The following is a 19622-nucleotide window of genomic DNA, read 5'->3' on the forward strand; positions in this document are numbered from 1 at the left end:
GAGAATACAACTACATGCATGGCTATGGTAACCTTTGGTAACAAAGACACGTGTGCTGAAATGACAGACCATAATCGGTTTTTGTTTATCACTGGGCTGATCCATGATGTGAAAATTTCTCAAATTCTGGTTAATAGAGGATCTACGGTAAACCTCCTGCCTCGGAGGGCCTTAAACTTATTAGGGGTTCGAATTTCACAACTTTGCCCAAGTCGTTTGGTCATTCAAGGATTTAATCAGAATGAACAACGCCCAATGGGGAAGATTGAATTGTGAACCAAGTTTGGGGATATTGAAGAAAGCACTGAGTTCTTGGTCATTGATGTAGACACCTCCTACAATGCTTTGCTTGGGAGACCACGGATGCATAATCATCATGCAGTGCCATCAACTTATCACCAATGTATCAAGTATCTGTTGCCTTCACCCAAAAAATAGGGGACAATTGTGGCTGACATTGATCCATTTGGAGAAGTAGAGGCCTATTATGCTGATGCTCGCTTCTATACAAAGACTTCACAAAGAAAGGGAAAAAATGTGAAAAAGTCAGAAGATACTCCGAATGTCAAAGACGCTCTAGAGTTTACTCTAGTTTCAACAAAAAGAACTTTTCGATATGTGCCAAAGTCCGAAAGGAAACTGGGGGCAAAGGCTCTAGCCCCAATAAATCTAATTTTGGATCTCAAGGGTGAGTTCGCGTTGCCATTAAGGAGGACATAATGCACATATGTGGAGAAATATAATAAGACTGTGGTCCCCTCTAAAGGAAAAGGGTCGAAACCCATCATATTCTACACACTTGGAGATGTTGAACAGAAAGTGAAAGTTGAACAAGTGACAGAAGAAAACATCTCGAGTTTTGAGAAGCCTACTTTCAGTGCAGAAATTACACGATGTTGGTAAAAGTTGGTTTAGATCCTGAAAAAATACTAGAAACAATGACACATTTTGACTTTACATTAACACCTTCGCAGAGGCAGGCTATCCAACAAGGCGGTATTATCACCGCCAGGACAGAAGGATTAGGATATCAGGGGGATGAGGAAAAATTTCCAGTAAACATGACTATCACTCAAGATGTGTTGGAAGATGTTGACCAAGATGAAGCTCAACCTGCACCAACGGAATTTGAAGTAGAAGGCCAAGCCACTGTGGATGACCTTCGTGAAGTAAATCTGGGTGATGAAGGAGAAAACAAACCAACCTTCATTAGTGCAAATTTAAAGGAAGAAGAAGCTCGGCAATATATTTCCTTCTTAAGGGAGTATCGTGACATATTTGCATGGAACTACAGTGAAATGCCTAGTCTTAATCCAGAGATTGCAGTCCATAAGCTTGCAATTCACCCTGAGAAACGGCTAGCTAAACAGCCTCAGAGACGAACTCGACCAGAGCTTACAGCCCAAATTGAAGCTGAAGTCGACAAGCTTATCAATGCAGGATTCATCAGGGAAGTCAAATATCCAACCTGGCTAGCAAACATAGTGCCGGTCAAGAAAAAGAATGGTCAAATCAGGGTTTGCATTGATTTCCGTGATCTCAATGAGGCTTGTCCTAAAGATGACTTTCCCTTGCCCATCACTGAACTTCTTGTAGATATAACTACTGGGTATGAAACCTTGTCTTTTATGGATGGACACTCAGGATACAATCAAAATCCAAATGGCACCTGAAGATGAAGAAATGACTGCATTCAGGACTCCGAGAGAAGTCTTTTGCTATAAGGTAATACCTTTTGGCCTGAAAAATGCTGGGGCCACGTGTTAAAGGGCGATGACTGTAATTTTCGGTGATATGCTCCATGACACCATTGAATGCTATGTTGATGATCTTGTCGTCAAGACAAAGGAGAAAGAAAACCATGTGGAAGATTTGAGAAGAATCTTCGAACGTTTGAGGAGATACAAACTCAAGATGAACCCACTAAAATGTGCATTTAGAGTTTCCTCAGGAAAATTTCTAGAGTTTGTGGTTCGAAACAAAGGGATTGAAATTGACCCTACTAAGATTAAAGCCATTGCTGAAATGCCTCCTCTGCGAAATTTAAGGGAATTGAAGGGGCTACAAGGGAGATTAGCTTATATCAGAAAATTTATTTCGAACTTGGCTGGTCAATGCTTGGCATTCTCAAGATTGATGAAAAAGGGTGTTCCATTTGAATGGAATCAGCAGTGCCAAAATGCTTTTAATAGTATTAAGGAGTATCTTTTGAAGCCTCCAGTACTCATGAGCCCAATAAAAGGGAAACCACTCTTGTTGTACATAACAGCCCTGGATGGTTCGTTAGGGGCACTGTTGGCACAACACAATGAGCACGAGAAAGAAAATGTCTTCTATTACTTGACTCGTACTCTGGCTGGGGCAGAAGTCAATTATTCTCCTATCGAAAAGACATGTCTTGCCTTGGTGTTCGCCTTGCAAAAACTAAAGCACTATGTCCTGGAACACGAAGTCAAGTTGATATCAAGAGCAGACCCCTTCAAATATATACTTTCACGGCCTATACTTTCAAGGAAAATTACAAAGTGGGCTGTAATTCTCCAACAATTCGCAATTGAATATGTTCCCTAAAGAGCTGTAAAGGGGCAAGCTCTAGTAGATTTTTTGGCAGCATATCCTATACTTGATGACTCACCTCTAGTAACTGATTTACCAGATGAAGAGGTTATGGAAATAGAAATCTAGAAAGGATGGGAGATGTATTTCGATGGGGCTTCAAGGAGTCCAGATGGCAAGAAGCAAGAAAATCCTAAAAACAATAAAGTTGGAATTGGAATTGTGTTTGTGACTCCAAATAATGCTATAATCACCCATTCTTTCGCCCTAAGTGAAGGATGCTCCAATAATGAGGCAGAATATGAAGCTGTAATTGCTGGATTAGAATTGGCATTACAAATTCCTATTGAAAAACTCTCAATTTATGGAGATTCAGAACTGGTGGTGAAGCAACTCCGTGGAGAGTACATTGTTAAGAAAACAAGTCTCATCCCTTATCATGAAAAGGCTGATGAATTGATTTCACAATTTAGGGAAACACGTATTTTCCATGTGAGGAGAAAAACAAATGCTCGTGTTGATTCACTTGCAAGTTTGGCTGCATCATTGACCTTACCAGATAGCAAAACAATTACTATCACGGTAGGTGAAAGAAGGGTGTTACAACCTTTAAAAGAAGTTTTTGACTTGGTTCCAATCTTGGTTGTCACCACGAAAGGAGAAAGCGAGGAGGATTGGCGGGAACCATTCATAGCTTACCTTCAACATGGTAGGCTACCTGAAGATAAAGTAAAAAGAATTGAAGTGAGACGTAGGGTTACCAAATTCGTCCTGTGGAAAGATGAGTTATACAAAAGGTCTTTGGATGGAACGTACATGCGGTGTATAGCCAAGGAGCATATTCAAGAGGTAATGGCAGAAATATACGCTAGTGTATGTGGGGCACACCAAAGTGGTCCTAAATTACATATGCAGCTAAAACAGTTGGGATACTATTGGCCGACTATGATTGCAGATTGCATAGATTATGCTCGAAGATGCCAAGTTTGCCAATTCCATGGGAACTTTCTCCACCAACCCCCAAAGCCTTTACATTTAACAACTTGTTCTTGGCCATTTGCAGCATGGGGTATGGACATTATTGGTCCTTTTGTACCTCCATCTTCAGCAAGATATCGATACATCCTAGCTGCAACTGACTATTTCTCAAAATGGGCAGAGGCCATGGCTTTAAAGGATATAAAAAGCACAGTTGTCTCTGAGTTCATCCGAACCCATATTATTTACAGGTTCGGGATTCCAAAAAGTATCATCATGGATAATGGACAGCCATTCAAGAGTGATGCTTTGAACAAGTTATTTACCAAATACAAAATCAAAAACAACCATTCATCAAAATATCATGCACCTGCCAATGGTTTAGCAGAAGCTTTCAACAAGACATTGTGCAAAATTCTCAAGAAGATGGTGGATAAGAACAAAAGAGTTTGGCTCGAAAAGTTACAAGAAACTTTGTGGGCTTATCAGACTTCGCACAGAACTCCTACTCAAGCAACTCCTTATTCATTGGTTTTTGGAGAAGAAGCAGTGTTACCATTTGAGGTTCAAATACCATCATTGCGAGTGGCAATACAAGAGTCCTTAACAGAAGATGAAAGTGCAAGAGTGAGGTTGACTGAGCTCGAGACCCTAGATGAAAGAAGATTGTATGCTCAACAGAATTTGGAGATCTACCAACAAAGGATGGCAAATGCGTTCAATAAAAGGGTGAGGCTTCACTCCTTTAAAAAATGAGACTTGGTACTAATGGTTACAACACCCATAGTAGTCTCACGAAGAACAAAAGGAAAGCTTGAGCCCAAATGAGAAAAACCTTATGTGATTGAAAAGGTTCATTCTAATGGGGCCTATTTGTTGATAACGATGGATGGTGACAGAATCATTCCCCCAACTAATACAAGATTCTTGATGAGATATTACCCTTAAGAAAGTCTACTAGGTTGAAAACCCAAAAGGGCAGCCTAAGCAAAAGTTAGGGCATAGAAAAAAAAAAAAAAAAAAAAAAAAACCACCAACGGTATTGTATGTGATTAAACTGTTAAAATATTCCACCGAAATCTAAGGCGGTAAAACATTAGATACTCCTGACCCACAAGAGTATAAACTGTGTACGGCCAAACAAAAGTCGAATCCCACCAACGGTATTGTATGTGGTTAAACTGCTAAAATATCCCACCGAAATCTAAGGTGGTAAAACATTGGATACTCCTGACCCGCAAGAGTATAAACTATGTACGGCCAAATAAAAGTCGAATCCCACCAACGGTATTGTATGTGGTTAAACTGCTAAAATATCCCACCAAAATCTAAGGTAGTAAAACATTGGATACTCCTGACCAGTAAGAGTATAAACTGTGTATGGCCAAACAAAAGTCGAATCCCACCAACGATATTGTATGTGGTTAAACTGCTAAAATATCACACCGAAATCTAAGGCGGTAAAACATTGGATACTCCTGACCCGCAAAAGTATAAACTGTATATGGCCAAACAAAAGTCGAATACCACTAACGGTATTATATGTGGTTAAACTGCTAAAATATCCCACCAAAATCTAAGGTGGTAAAACATTGGATACTCCTAGCCCGCAAGAGTATAAACTGTGTAAGGCCAAACAAAAGTCGAATATCACAAACGGTATTGTATGTGCTCAAACTGTTAAAATACCTTACCGAAATCTAAGGTGATAAAACATTGGATACTCTGGGCCCGCAAGAGTATAAACTATGAACGGCTAAAATAAGGCAAATCAATGTATTGTATTAAGAAATTTCATATAACAAATAAATCTTTCACTGAGCGAAATTTCATAAATACATTATGTTCGGATGAATAACAAAATAAAAGTGCATTCATTCATTAAGAGAAGCTTTAGCCCTTTCAAAAGCACGTTCCACAACACTGTGTTGTCCATTCTTCTTCTTGTGTTGGCTCAAAACATTCAGAGCAGTTTGCACGTCTTTTTTTATTTAGAAACACTCTCGGAAGCTTGTGCAAAATCACACATAAAGGATGCATGTTCCGCTTTGGTGGATGACAATTCCTCTTCAAGTTGTTTGAGTAACTCTTTGGTTTGAATAATCCTTTAATTAAGACCCGCAATGTGCTCATCTGACTTGATAATTGAAGCAGACAACTATTCATGTTCGCCAGAAACTTTGTCAAAATGAAGCTTCTTCTAATAGTATTGGGCCTCAAATTCTGCAATAGACAAGATTGAAGAATTTGCAAGTTGGGTTTTCAAAGCAAAGCACCCAAGGAATATCTTCACTTTCTCGTAAAATGAGGTGAAGTCTACACCCAAACTCTTCAAAATCATGAAAATGTTGTTTGGTACAACAATCATGCCATTAACATCTGTCATTGATTGGAGAGAAATAGTAAGACCTTTCTGAATATGGGTGGCTGCTTCGTTAGAGGAAGTTCCCAAAAAAAGGCTAGATGGAGCAAAGGGTGCTTCAAGTTTGTCAAATAATTTGTTAACCTCATTTGCTTCAAGTAAGTCTGCAAGAATTTGGGCCTCTTCCGAGATATCAGAAGTAATTTCGTCTGTCTCTTCCAATGTGTCAGAAGTAATTTTTGTGAAAATAGAAGGAGATACTTAATGAAAACATAGAAGGTAAAAACAATATATATATATATATAGATGAATGAAGTATGCCTTGATGTACGGCTTGAAGAGACTTAGGTGGGAGAGGAGACAAGTTGTGATTCCCACAAGTGGACCACGGATTTTGCAATGTGGCATGATCTAAAGAAAAAAGAGTTATTTGAGTATGTATACATGATGAAATAAAATGAGGTACGAGAAATGAATAAGAATACCATTAAAGGTAGCCAATGGCATATGCGAGGCAGCTGGAGAAGTCCGAGGCACAGTGCCTAAGAAAATAAAAGGTATTCAAAAAAAAAAAAAAAAAAAAAAAAAAGAATTATACCTTTCTCTAGTAGCTTGGATGGCTTGTTCGAAGAAGGAGAAGAAAAAGCTACATTTGCTAGGGGCAATTTACTCATCTTAGTCGGTGTGCCATCTAAAAGAGGGGTGTAGTAATAAAACTCATCTTCACTCTCGCTACTCCCATTAAGAGAACGATCAAAAGATTTGGTGGGAGAAGGAATTTCAATACTCTTAATGCGAATACGACCCAAGGCAGTTAATTCATACCCATCTCCCTCAAAAAGTTCTTGAATCATATTCTCATCTTTATCTTCAAGAAAAGAGTACAGGTATGTGCGAAATTGGTCCATTGGGTTTTGGTCGATACTGTTGGTTGGGAAGTTCCTGTACAATCACTGATAAACATAGTCTCTGGAAAAAGCTTTGCTAGACTAGAAAATTAAGGGCTAGAATCTACTTGCTCAAAGCTAAATCTCATTTTAAATTGAGAATTACACATATCCTCGAAAAGATGAAGGAGATCTGAAACCGAGTAACTAGATCGGGAATGAGCAATAAGTAGTTAACTATTATCCATTCTCTGAGGTGATGATGCTTCCAGAGCAATAGGTGAAGATGATGACCTAGCTCTAGACTAAGAAGGATTCTTCGTCTTTCGGTCTTTGATTGACATATCCAGTTTTCTCTTGCGTGAAGATTCCGGCTGGGTATGAGTAACATATTGGAGCACGGTAAAGGAAGTTCGCAACCACCAATTGGCATAAGGTATGGTTACGTGAGAAGTAGATCAGGAGCTTGGTAACTCCAATGAGACTTTTGTACCGCAGCGTAGCATATGGCGCCAGTTGTAATAAAATTTAGACCACTCAGAGGGCTGCCGACAAGATACATTAAGCGGTGTAGGACACGCTTGAGCAAACCCAAATTGACGACCGTATCAATTAGGGGAGTACGGTTCAGAAATGAAATTAAATCCCATTTTAACAGTTAAAATCCCTTGCCTCAAAGATATAAGATAGCCAAGGTGGAAAGGTGATATCCTTTCAGAGTCGACCAAAATGCCTGGAGGTTCACCTTCATGCGTAAGAGCCCTAAACTGACACTCCGTACGATAAGTTAGGAGAGAGTCCACAAATGGAAATTTATCAATAAAAAATTGGGCAGCCAATTGGTTTCCAATAAACCCAAGATATGACATGAAATGAATATCAGGAATCAGACAAATCGACTGAGGATCCCCATGAGAGTAAGTCTTAACAAAATATAGTGAAATCCATCCAAAAAGGTAATGCAAAGGACCATGAATATTTTCCTTCCCAAGTAAAGGTGATGATGCCATTTTACCAAGAAAATGATAGAGGTACACAAGGACGGGAATGGCCTTCCACCGGCCATTTTGGTGGCTACATGAAACGTAGTTGGATGAATTTCCCCGGAAGAGTGAGAGAAGACAAATTCGCTAAGCCAGCTCGCCAAAAAACCAGAAAGATCAGGGATTCTATCTTTTTGTTGAAAACCACTAATCAAAATTGGGGATTCGTCAATGAATTTGAAAGTCCAGTGGTTAAACTTCTTGGATTGAAAAGAGTTGGCATAAATGTTGAAAAGTCCACAGCACGCCTTGGATGTCTAGGACGAATATAAAATGTCATTGGAGAGGGTGAACTCTTCATAAAACTCGCCACGTATAGGGAGCCCGCTAATGTGATAAAGGTCTCATAAAGAGATCCCAAGTTCGCCGTAAATGGAGTGGAAAGTGTTGGTGTCGGGTGACCATCGCTCTAAGAATCCTTTGAGCAGGGAGACATTCCTAGCCAAGGTTCTGAAAAGCGATTGCGGTCGCCGTAACGGTGGCGGTGGCGCAATTGCGGGGTGTAAAGGCCGTAACGTAACGATTGCGGTAACTGAAACCGTGAATTTTTTTATTTTTAGCACAATTTAAAAAAAAATTACCGATACGCATATTTCTTTTCCACGATCATATTTATTGGGTTTAAAATAAATATTAATCAATTTTTATAAATTTTTAAGTATGATCCAATATATTTTATATTTTTAAATCACTATAAACTGAGTTTTTTATATTTTATTTTAATAATTAATGACTTTATATTATACAAAAAATCCATCATTAACTATTATATATAAAATAAATAATGACAAAAGTAAGAATAAATAAGAGCTTAAATATATATATATATACATATTTTAACCAAGTCAAATAGATAATGACCACATTTATTATTATTATTATTATTATTATTATTATTATTATTATTATTATTATTATTATCAAACAATATATAGATAGACACACACAAACAAAATAGTTGAGTGATAGCAGCTGAATAGAATAGCATAGGTTTTACAGTTTCAACAAATCAATAATATGTTTTTCATCTTCCCTTTTCTCTCTCTATCTCTTGCTCCTCCATCTTCTCTCTTTATCTTCCCACTTCTCTCTATCCCTCTTCCACAATTTTAGCTTTTTTTATGTGTTTTTTCGAAAGAAACAGTTCGGAACCGTTACGTAACGGTGCGTAACAGGCCGTTACGACTGTTACGGTACTGCTACGACCACTACGGCAGCCACTACAGCCGACACGCCTGTGAATCTTAATCACACTGCAAAAACGGCCGTAACGGTTGCGGCCGCTTTTTAAAACCTTGTTCCTAGCATAAGCAAATTGGGATACATAGATTGCAGCATAAATCCCACACTTTTTCAAAATAGGGGCAAATGTGGAAAGAACGTCATTCAACTAAAAAATCCATATAGGGAATTGCAAATGGGTAGAAATGCCGCAGACATTAAAAGAATTATCCCACTTCAATTTTTCATATTTCATTCTCTTAAGAAGAGTATCAAATTTAGAGCAGTCAAGGTCTTCAAAAAATGGATAGAGGATTGAGACAAGGAATAAACCAATTGATTTGGAATGCCCTTTCTCGAGAATCTCACAATAGTTTCAAATTCCTGTATAGACCAAGTCTTCGGAAGCCGTATGTAAAGGGATGTAGGGATCTAACTTGGTAGTTGATAAAAAAGCAATGATAGGTTTGTGTCGAATTATTTTCGGACCAGATTTATCCAATACATCCCTCTCGTCACGTCGAAAATATTCAAGTGTCTTTTCCATGCTTCAAAAAAAAAAAAAAAAAGTGTTAGTGAAGGCAAAATGTCATAATATAAAGAAATTAGCGAAAGCCCCTTGCCAAGGAATCAAGTCGTTGGGGGTAACGAACACAATCACTACCAAGGACTAAAGCTGTTGGGGTGACGGACACAATCACTGCCAAGGATTCAAGCCGTTGAGGTGAAGGACACAATCACTACCAAGGATTCAAGCCGTTGGGGTGACGAACACAATCACTACCAAGGATTCAAGCCGTTGGGGTGAAGGACACAATCACTGCCAAAGATTCAAGCCATTGGGGTGAAAGACACAATCACTGCCAATGATTCAAGCCATTGGGGTGAAGGACACATTCACTGCTAAGGTTTCAAGCCATTGGGGTGAAAAAACACAATCATTGCTAAGGATTCAAGCCATGGGGTGAAGGACACATTCACTGCCAAGGATTCAAGCCATTGGGATGAAAGGACACAATCACTACCAAGGATTCAAGCCACTCATTGCCATTAGGTTGGAAAGGGCAATGATACCTGCAAACAAACTCTGACGCCTTGCGTGTTGCCTGCAAAAGAGGGAAAAAGACGTGAATAATTGCCAAAAAATTAAAAAAAAAATCGTAATTCGTATAATTAAAATTCACTTGCACGAATCACGAGGGAACAGGCTTTGATTAGATTAGATTCAAAAAAAAAAAAAAAAGTTTTTGTTCCAATCAAATTTTTTTTTCTGTCTTATGCTTGAAAGTCTTTCTCCAATGGAATTGTCCAGTAACGATCTAAAAGTGATCAAAGGGGAGATTGAATGGTGGAATTCATTAAAGTAGCTTGAATCTGATTGAAGCAGCAAACAGAAAGATTATGTGGCTAATGTCTTTCTCGAACTAAGAAGAGATGCAAGTTTGATGGATAAATTAGCAGAAAGTGGAAATTCAATGTAAGGAAAGATTTGAAGCTGTCATAATGGCCAGTTGAAAGACCCACATGGAAAAAGATCAAAACAGTCTTATAAAGCCAAGCACCAATTGTACAAGGGGCTGTTACTAATACAAAATAAATAAAAGGCAGCATGCTTTAAAAAAAAATTAAAAAAAAATTTTTTAAAAATAAATAAAAATTATGTTCATATTTTTTTAGCAAAATCTGCTAAATAAACAAATATATGCCGTTACACAAAAGGGTATAGCAGGTTTTTTCTTTTTTTAAACAAGAAAGGTCTTTGTTTGGGCTCATAAAAAAACAAGCAACAACAGAAAAAAATAATAATAATAATAATTTTAAAAAATATGCTTACTTGATTCTACTGTGAGTAAAAAAAATATATAAAATTACAAACCAAACAGGTTGTTGCTTAAAATTCTTAAAAAAAAAGGTGCTATGGATAGAAGGCATATTGCATAGCTTCATAAAAGAACTTGTTCTTTCTTGAAGAAAAGAAATCTTATGCCTTAAAAATATGCAGAGATAGAAGTTTTGTTAGGCCAAGGGATGCCACTGCATGCAAAATTTATGAGTATGACATCCATGAAGTTGGTATGGGTGTTAAAACTTTCTTCTGGCAGCAGCAAAAAAACTGGCAGTAGTAAAAACAAGGGGTGAAAAGAAAGCATCAAATATTATGATGAAAGTATACCTGATTAAAAGGAATTTGAAGGAATTCTTTTGTGCCTTCTTTTGGGGAAAGAAGAAAGACAATGGCCAGACAACTTTTGAAGGATGAAGACCTAATATGCACTACAAAATTTGCAGAATGAAAAAAAAGGGCTGCTAAAAAATTGCTGGAAACAAAAAAAAAAATCTGCTAGAAGAACAAAGTTGTAGGAGGAAAAAATCTATTGTCCACATGCATGGATAGGTATTATATAAGCAAAAAATTCTTGCTTAAGAAAGGAGGTAGTGGTCTCCTAAATACTTCAAAGAAGCAAGAGTTTAGGTAGGACTTGAAATACTCTAAGAGTTTGTGTAGGGTTAGAAATCCTACCAATGTCAATCCATCCTATTCTATTTAGACAAACTCCTAAAATATATATGTATATATATATATATATCTCCTAAAAAAAAATTTTAAAAAAAGTGGCAAGTTGGAGGCTCACAAAAGAAAAGGCCCAATCTAAAAAAATGGTGGCCTAGAAAAGGAAAGGTCCATGATGGCCTAGAAAAAAAAAATCTACTGTAAAAAAAAAAAAAAAAAAAAAAAAAAAAAAAAAATATGTAACAAGTTGGAGGCCTACAAAAGAAAAGGCCCAATTAAAAATGGCGGCCGAGAAAAGGAAAGGTCCATGATGGTCTAGAAAAATCCATGATGACCTAGAAAAAAATCTATTGTAAAAAAATGGTGGCAAGTTAGAGGCCCACAAAATGAAATGTCCAATTAAATCTTTGGATCTTACCCATGACCCTTACGAACCAAAAAAAAAAAAAGGCCAAAGTCCATAAAAAAGGGGCCTGTGCCCTAAAAAAAATAATAATAATAATAAAAGGCCCATGAACTATAAGGAGCTATCAACCCATTAAAACAAAATACAAAGCCTAAAAAGTGGCAGAAAGGGACCAAGGCCAAGAAATAATTCCATCCAAGACCTAAAGAGCATCCAGATAAAAGTGCCAAATTGTCGTGACTTGCACAGTTAAGAAAATTCACTTGTCCAAGTCACGAGAGGCATTTGTTGGCACATAAATTTCTACTAAATTTATAACATGTATAGAGCCTATGATAGGAAAGTTGTAGGTAATCACTTCCTAAAAAGATTAATATGATCCGTTGAAGTGCATAAATAAAATGACGTTGTATCTTAACGACGTTATTCAAGATGCTCAAGTGATACGTAGAGCCTACGAAAGATGAAACCTGTAGAGTCTACAGCAAGGACACCACACAGGATGAAACCCCAAAGATCAATCTGGTTAATCAGATATACGATTAATCAGATAGCGCTATTATTCAAAATTCAAATGGGGCTATCATTCAATTTGAAATTCAAATTGAAGATGAGGCATTCCTATCACCTAATGGCCCTCTACAAATATGAGAACCATCACACAAGACGGGAGATCAGGAAATCAGAAGTAAAAATATCAGAGAGAGAAAAAGAAATTGAGAGCTAAAGAAGTCGTTACAAGAAAAAAGAAGCGAAGCCTAGAGAACTCAAGAGCCTACGCTAATGGCGATGATTAGGTAAAGGGTTCCAAACCTAAGAATTGTATTTTGTATTCGAGGGTTCAAAGCCCAAAACAATTTTAATAAAATATTTATTTTTCTTAAATTGTCTTTTGTTGTTTATTTTGTTCTTCATTAATCGGAGGTTTCATTTGTATAAAATGTGTAATTAACGATCTGAAATACAGATCAGAAATAAAAACCTGCTTTTCAAATAATCAACACCGTTTAGTCCAAAAACTAAACAGTGGACATTTGTAACATAAATTTTGAAATGTGTTGAAACACTTTCATGTTTTAAAATTTGTGTCTACAGACGTGCAGGTTCATGCATATGTATCCACAAATCTTTCAATTTGTATGGACATGGACCACTGAAGCTAGAGGAAAAGACCCCATCTAGTTTGATTTCCAAGCTAGTTATATCTAGATCTCTATATATAAATAGTGATATACATGCGTGTGTTGTAAAACATAACAAGACTTCAATAGTTCAAGCTCCATGGATCCAAATAAAGAAAAAACCTTCCAAATGTTATAAATGTGGATGCATGTAATAATACCAAGTACCAACATATTCTCTAACCACTAAAACACAGGGAGTGGCATCTTTGGAAGTTGATATGGGAACACAATCTTAGGCATGAATGTTTTGCTTGAGTGCAAGAATTTAATCATCGTTACCTTGTTGCTGACAAAATTGTATAAGATTATCATATCTGGGATTGTCAGAAACACCAATGGAGGGCCAAAGGCTTGACATGAAAATATTCAGTAGTTATCCCATAACTAGACGATGATTTTGTAATTGTGTAAATACAAACGGTGTTCACAAGTTCCCAGTCCCCGGCTTGAAGATCCCATAAACATACCCCGTTAGAATTACCCGCCATGTAGCGGAGCATGCCATTGAATTCACACAAAGATGGAATGCTCCTACTTCCAAAAAATCCCTCAAACTCCGGTTGCTTTATGAATCTAATTTCCTTCTCAATATTGCAACACACTACAACTTTATTTGCAGCTGCCCAAGACAGTGATCCTCCTATTTGAACTGTTAACCCTTCTAACGCACCACCACAATAGAAATTGGTCTACCATTTTCTTCTTCATGAAATTTGAACCGTTCAGTTCTCCAACCCCGCGACAAAGATGAGTACAAATCAACAATTACCAAACCCTCTTTGGCAATGGGATCTGCCCACAAATTTACCGGGAATTGTATTATTTGGTAGTGCCCACTTTCTTTATTAACAAGAAAACCAGTTTTCACATACTGATGAGGAGGGGACTCTGGAGGGTTTGGGAGCCAAATGAATTTCTTGGTGATGGGGTTGCAAACATAGTGCCTATCAATATAACCATAATTAAATTGAAATTGCTTCAAGCGAGAGCACAAAAGCAGTCTATGGCGACACGCCTCGATGTAAAAATTGAATGGAATTAAAGGCATGGTTTCATCTACAGCATACAAACCCCTCTCAATCAACTCATCTACTTGTTCCTTTTGAGACCCAAATGTGAAGAACTTAACCTTTGTGTCCTTTTCGGCATTAAAATTACCTTGATTACTATAAATGCCTGGCTTTATAGCACTGAATTTCTGATAAAATATGCCAGCTAAGAGCTCTGGTTCTTTGCTACATAAAGAATAAATGGGGAGTGATGGAGATTTAGAGTTGAGGAGACCATACCAGTACAAGCTCACACATTGGAGTCTGGAAATGGACTTCCAAGGGATTCGAGATAGAATCGCAGACATGATATCATCTGGTACGTGAGCCATGTAGTGATGAGGCTGACTAGGCTCGGGTTCAAGCTCTTGCTTTTTTGGCTCTGGCTTTGCCAATTTCTTGGTATCGTTGTCGTCCTCATCATCAGAGAAGACGATGAAGCTAGGGTTTCTTCGATTCCGATCACTGGTGGCCATCGGGTTGTGTTTGATTGGTGGCGCTGAAGCAGTGGAATCAAGTGAGTACAGAAGAGCCTTGTGCTGCCGCCACCGCTCGCGGCGGCCGGAATCCCGGACATCCGCCAGCGTCCGCAGCCTCTTCAGACGGTAGTTATTATTATTATTATCATCCATGAAAGCAACCACTGAAAATGACGAGCATATCCCTAATCTTGAGAGAGGCTTTGAAGTAATCTCCAAACCTTCTACATCTTTGTTTATCAAATTATAGTTTAATAATAATTACAAAAAACTTATCTCAAAAATTTCATTTAACCAATATATATTGACACATTTCTAATTCTTCATTTTAACAATTTATCAAAATAATATATATATAACAAAAAACTTATCTCAAAAATTTCATTTAACCAATATATATTGACACATTTCTAATTCTTCATTTTAACAATTTATCAAAATACTTATCTCAAAAATTTCATTTAACCAATATATATTGACACATTTCTAATTCTTCATTTTAACAATTTATCAAAATAATATATATATATATATATATTGTTAAAAAATTTATGAAAATTTTATACATTCCTAATCAATGAAAATATTGAATCACATTTTCAGCAATCTTTTTTTTTATTTTTTTATTTATCAAATTTAATTATATTAAAAGATCTAAGAGCATCCACAAGAATGTCTAAAAAAATGTATGTGTCCCTAATTTTCAATGTGCCTCTTCCATTATACTCATACTAGGGATGACCCGTGCCTGAAAGTACTGCCAACAATTTTTTTGCTATCACGTGTTACGAAGCTCAATGAAAATGGTAATGTCACTCCAACTTAAAACTTTACATATAAGAAATTGAAATTGCTTCTACATATTGAATTAGCGAAAGCATTTATAAATTTCAAATAGCAAATTTCAAAATGAAAGTCCAAAAAATGAATTATATATTTGAATGTAGCATGTGCAAAGAATCTAGAAATATTTGCTATACTTAAAGTCCAAATAACAAATTTTAGATTTTTATCCACGTCAAAATGACACATCTATACACTATAGCAAGTTAGAATAGGATAACTTTCAAGAAAAGAATGTTATTAAATTAGTATAATAACTGGTAACTCTTTCGCTTTATCAGGTTTAAATTCCTTCAAATAAAGGTCAGTGAACATTTTGATACAAAAGAATCACCCTAGCTAACCCAAAAATAAATAAATAAATAATTTAACATGAGAGAGCTAACCAATGACACACCGGTTGAAGCAACGTAACCCAATGTTTCTAATATGGATCAATGACCTGTAACAAAATCACTCGCTTAAATTCGCTTCAAAAAACCAATAGTTGTGAAAAATCACATCAAAATGCATATGAGAAATCGAAAGAAATTGTAATGAAAAATAATTACATCAAAAGAAACTATAACATGAAAAATTGCATCTAAATACATATGAGAAATAGAAAAATCAATAGTTATGAATTAAGAAGAATTGAACATAACTATTATGGTCAATTGAATTATGTCGTTCAGTGGCAAAGTGAGAATAGACATATATATGCATTACTAAAGTAAACAAGCGAATAGAAAAGCAAATTATAGTATAGATAGATCAATTGAGAATGCCGATAAATCATATAAACCTCCAAATAGAATTAAACTCAAATTTTGTAAGGGGAGCGAATAATTTTCTTTATTCAGACTAAGAGAGTCTTGTTATAAGGAAGAAGAATTTTTGAAGGCTGTAAAACCAAACAAAATTAAAATTTTAAACAATTAAAGCTTACCTTGTGTGAGGTATCCATTTTTGGATGATCATGCTCCTTTGAGTTTCCATCTCTGTGATAATGCATAACTCATTTTCTAGTTGAAGCATTATGTATAACAATTAGTAGACAACAAAAAAAGAATCAAACTTGAAATCAATGTTAATGGGCAAATGCAACTAAAATTAAACCCAAGGTTCATTAAATAAAATTAAGTGTACTACTTTTTTAAACAAAAATTACAACCAAATACTTATAAAAGATACTTACCACAACTAAAAAATGAAAGAGAGAGAATGAAACTGAATTAAACATAATTAAGCAGAGAAACGGAACAGTTAAAAAGAGAATGAGAAACACATAATTAATACTCCAAATGATATAAACAAAATAGTTACATAGGGGAACTAAATTAAACAAAATAAAGATAAGTTTCCGAAAATCAATACATGACAATTGATTTTAGAAACCCATTCAGAAACCCATTTTAATAATTGTGCTGGTTCATTTATCATTTTAATAATTTTGGAATCAAAACCATTCATAAACTCATTTAAATCTAACCCATTTTAAAAAATCATTACATGAAGATGGGTTTCTAAAATCTAAACCATTTCAAAAAATCATTACATGAAATTCACACCTTTTCCTCACCTCATACCCGACACCACATTTGCCTCAAACTAATCAATTGACATGCTTACTAAAAAAAGATAGAAAAATAAAAAGGGAGTACATACTTTTCACTTTCTAGGTGATTGATAACATGTATACTCCGAATCAATCACCAAGAATTTGCCCACAACATTTAAGAGGGCACTTCACCAACATTAAGGGTTGAAAGTGAAACCACATTCTTTTTCACTTATGAGGTATCATTATGTATAATCATCCAATTAAAAGTATAAAGCATGTTTAAACTACTTCAAGCATAAAGTAAGTTTATGCCATCACTCATTACTCTAAGATGACTAACTAATAACATAGATGGTCTACTGAATTAATTTAGTTCCAAAACCAAATATTTGAAGAAAAAAAGAAACAACCAATTGGCTTAAAACTGGCTTTTGTTAATCTAGGCCTCTTTACTGTTTTTCTTTTACAAATTCTTTCTAGACCTCATCGAGCCAATCTCAGCATTGTTTATAGAGTCTTACAAAATAACTAGCAAAGCTGAAAGTATAATTTTTTGGGGGTAAATTATAAATACACCCCAAAGATTTACTTAAAATACGAATTGTCCCCTATGATTTGAAAAATTACAAATACCTCCCTGTCAAAATTTTTTATTTAACAAAAATAATTGAAAAAGTGAAATTTCTAACTGTTTACCTATACAATAATAAAATTATTTGAATTATTAATTGAAATAAAATTTTAACATTATTAAAAACTGTTAATTAACTTGTTGATTTACTAATAAAAGGACCTATTGTTATGAAATTAGAAACCTTAGGGGACATAATGTAATTTCTAGAACCACAGGGGGTAATTTGTAATTTAAGTAAACCTCAAGGGGTGTGTTTGTAATTTACCTCTTTTTTTATCACAACTTACAATCCTCACTCTGAAAGTAAAATAAAAAATGAGAGGAGAAGAAGAAGAAGAAAGAAAGAAAGAAAGAAAAAAAAGAGAGAAAAGAACAGGCTCAACTCTTGTACAAAATAACAGATGATTTTTACCCAACAAAACTAAAATATATTGAGTTAAGAGTCACAGGGGTAAAGGGAAGAAGAAGAAAAAAAATTGACTCGAACCCATTCAATCAAAATTTTAATTTATTATAATCATATTTGTTTGTCACATCTATTTTAAAATGAATATACAATTGTGTCTATAGTGTTTAAATTTTAAAATGAAAATTTTAATCGATTATAAGCACTGGTAGAGTTATAGAATGTGGAAAAAGTAATAGGCAAAGTTATTCTATTGAATCAACCAGATCTAAATTTCTCTTCGACCCCCAAAAATTACAATAAAAAGAAACTCAATAAATAAACTTCTAGTTCCCCAAACAAATACATAAAATTGTGAAGAAAAAAAAAAGGCTCACTTATTTAATGCGCCGCTGTGTCATTGCTCTCTATTTTTTGAAACATTCACTAATAGACCTACCAACATTTCCATTCATTGTATAACCTGAATTTTTCAAGTCTAATCAAAACAAAGCAAAATCAAACATAAAGGCATTCTAAACAATGCTAATTTTCAAAATTATAATAAAAATTATCACAATGATTATCATCAAAATTGTATGAAATTCAAAAATTAAAATAGAAGACCCAAATTATCACCATAAAAAAATCAAGTACTCGCTCTTCTTGGTTCTGAACCTAGCTAATAATCCAGAAGATAGCCTACATGTAAATGAAGCCTATCTAATAAAAATTTAAGATTCTTAATTTTCACAACATGTAAAATGAAGCCAAGTTGCACAATAGATTAGCAACAAATTATTGACAAATCCATCAATGGAAGGCAGACCAATTACCTAATCAACCATTGCGGCAAACAAAGTCACAACAACTTTTTATGAGCTAATCAAACACTCCTTCAAGCCAAGGCATATGTACCTGAAACAAAAGGAAGAATAGAAAATATAAGCAAGCAAGCTCCATTATCCAAAATCAACCCCTTAAAAATTGCCCATTGTTTGTTATTAAAAATAAGATCCAACTCCCACTGTTTGATTCACCAATTTGAATAGACATGTTTTTATAGAAAGGCCAATTTGAGATAGAATAGACAAATGCATGCTCTTTACAACTATCAATTAGTAACCAAACAAATGTGACATTTCAATCCACAAATGTGAGTGCCAAAAAGTATGAAAAATCATTTCTATGAACATATGAAGAAGCAAACCAAGCTGCAGGTAGTAAATAGCAATTAAGCACAATCACTGTTTCAACCTTCCATAATGAGTGACAATTTTTGAACATGAAAGATCCATTCATAAAAAAAGACCTATCTCATCTTAGAGTAAAAAAACAAATAGAAGTCACCCATTCATAGAAACTCATTTCATTGAAAAAGACTTATGTCATCTCATAGTAAGCTCTTTCATATTCATATAAGTGAAATCAAAACCATAGAGAAACACAAACAATTATGCCCAACTTCTCTGCACTCCTCTTTTAGTTATCCATAAAAAAATTGAAGGAAAAAAAATTTAATCAACACTACATAAACAAA

General features: G+C 35.3%; 2 protein-coding genes across 5 annotated transcripts; one reads left to right on the forward strand and one right to left on the reverse strand.

The window, feature by feature from the left end:
* The first annotated feature begins 2697 nt into the window (after positions 1–2697).
* On the forward strand, positions 2698–4290 carry LOC145793896 (uncharacterized). The gene has a single exon (XM_082876787.1). The coding sequence runs from the start codon at positions 2698–2700 to the stop codon at positions 4288–4290; it is 1593 nt and encodes a 530-aa protein (XP_082732913.1).
* A 4420-nt stretch (positions 4291–8710) lies between these two features.
* LOC145793099 (uncharacterized) lies at positions 8711–14909 on the reverse strand. 4 transcript variants are annotated; one of them, XR_014333635.1, is made up of 3 exons: positions 13429–14907; positions 10122–10153; positions 8711–9595 (listed from the first exon to the last, which is right to left on the reverse strand). XR_014333635.1 is itself a non-coding variant. In XM_082875631.1 (3 exons), exons 1-3 carry the CDS (start codon positions 13459–13461, stop codon positions 9424–9426), a joined length of 237 nt encoding a protein of 78 aa, XP_082731757.1. In that variant the 5' UTR covers positions 13462–14909; the 3' UTR covers positions 8711–9423. The 4 variants fall into 4 exon arrangements, 2 of the variants coding, with proteins under 2 accessions (XP_082731757.1, XP_082731756.1); XM_082875631.1 differs by having other exon boundaries at positions 13429–14909; XM_082875630.1 differs by having other exon boundaries at positions 14439–14907.
* Between the last annotated feature and the right edge of the window lie 4713 nt (positions 14910–19622).

This window comes from Camellia sinensis, chromosome 6 (assembly GCF_055761805.1).
Source record: "Camellia sinensis isolate YWXY chromosome 6, ASM5576180v1, whole genome shotgun sequence".
NCBI lineage: Eukaryota > Viridiplantae > Streptophyta > Magnoliopsida > Ericales > Theaceae > Camellia > Camellia sinensis.

Bases quoted from the DNA above. Each gene is read 5' to 3' on its own strand.
- LOC145793896 (XM_082876787.1), top strand. From the start codon at position 2,698: ATGTATTTCGATGGGGCTTCAAGGAGTCCAGATGGCAAGAAGCAAGAA.
- LOC145793099 (XM_082875630.1), bottom strand. From the start codon at position 14,830: ATGGATGATAATAATAATAATAACTACCGTCTGAAGAGGCTGCGGACG. The intron at 10,154-14,438 runs GTATGGTCTCCT...CCTCTTTTGCAG, and splicing joins CAATGTGTGAGCTTGTACTG to GCAACACGCAAGGCGTCAGA. The intron at 9,596-10,121 runs GTATCATTGCCC...TTTTTTTTGAAG, and splicing joins GCGTCAGAGTTTGTTTGCAG to CATGGAAAAGACACTTGAAT.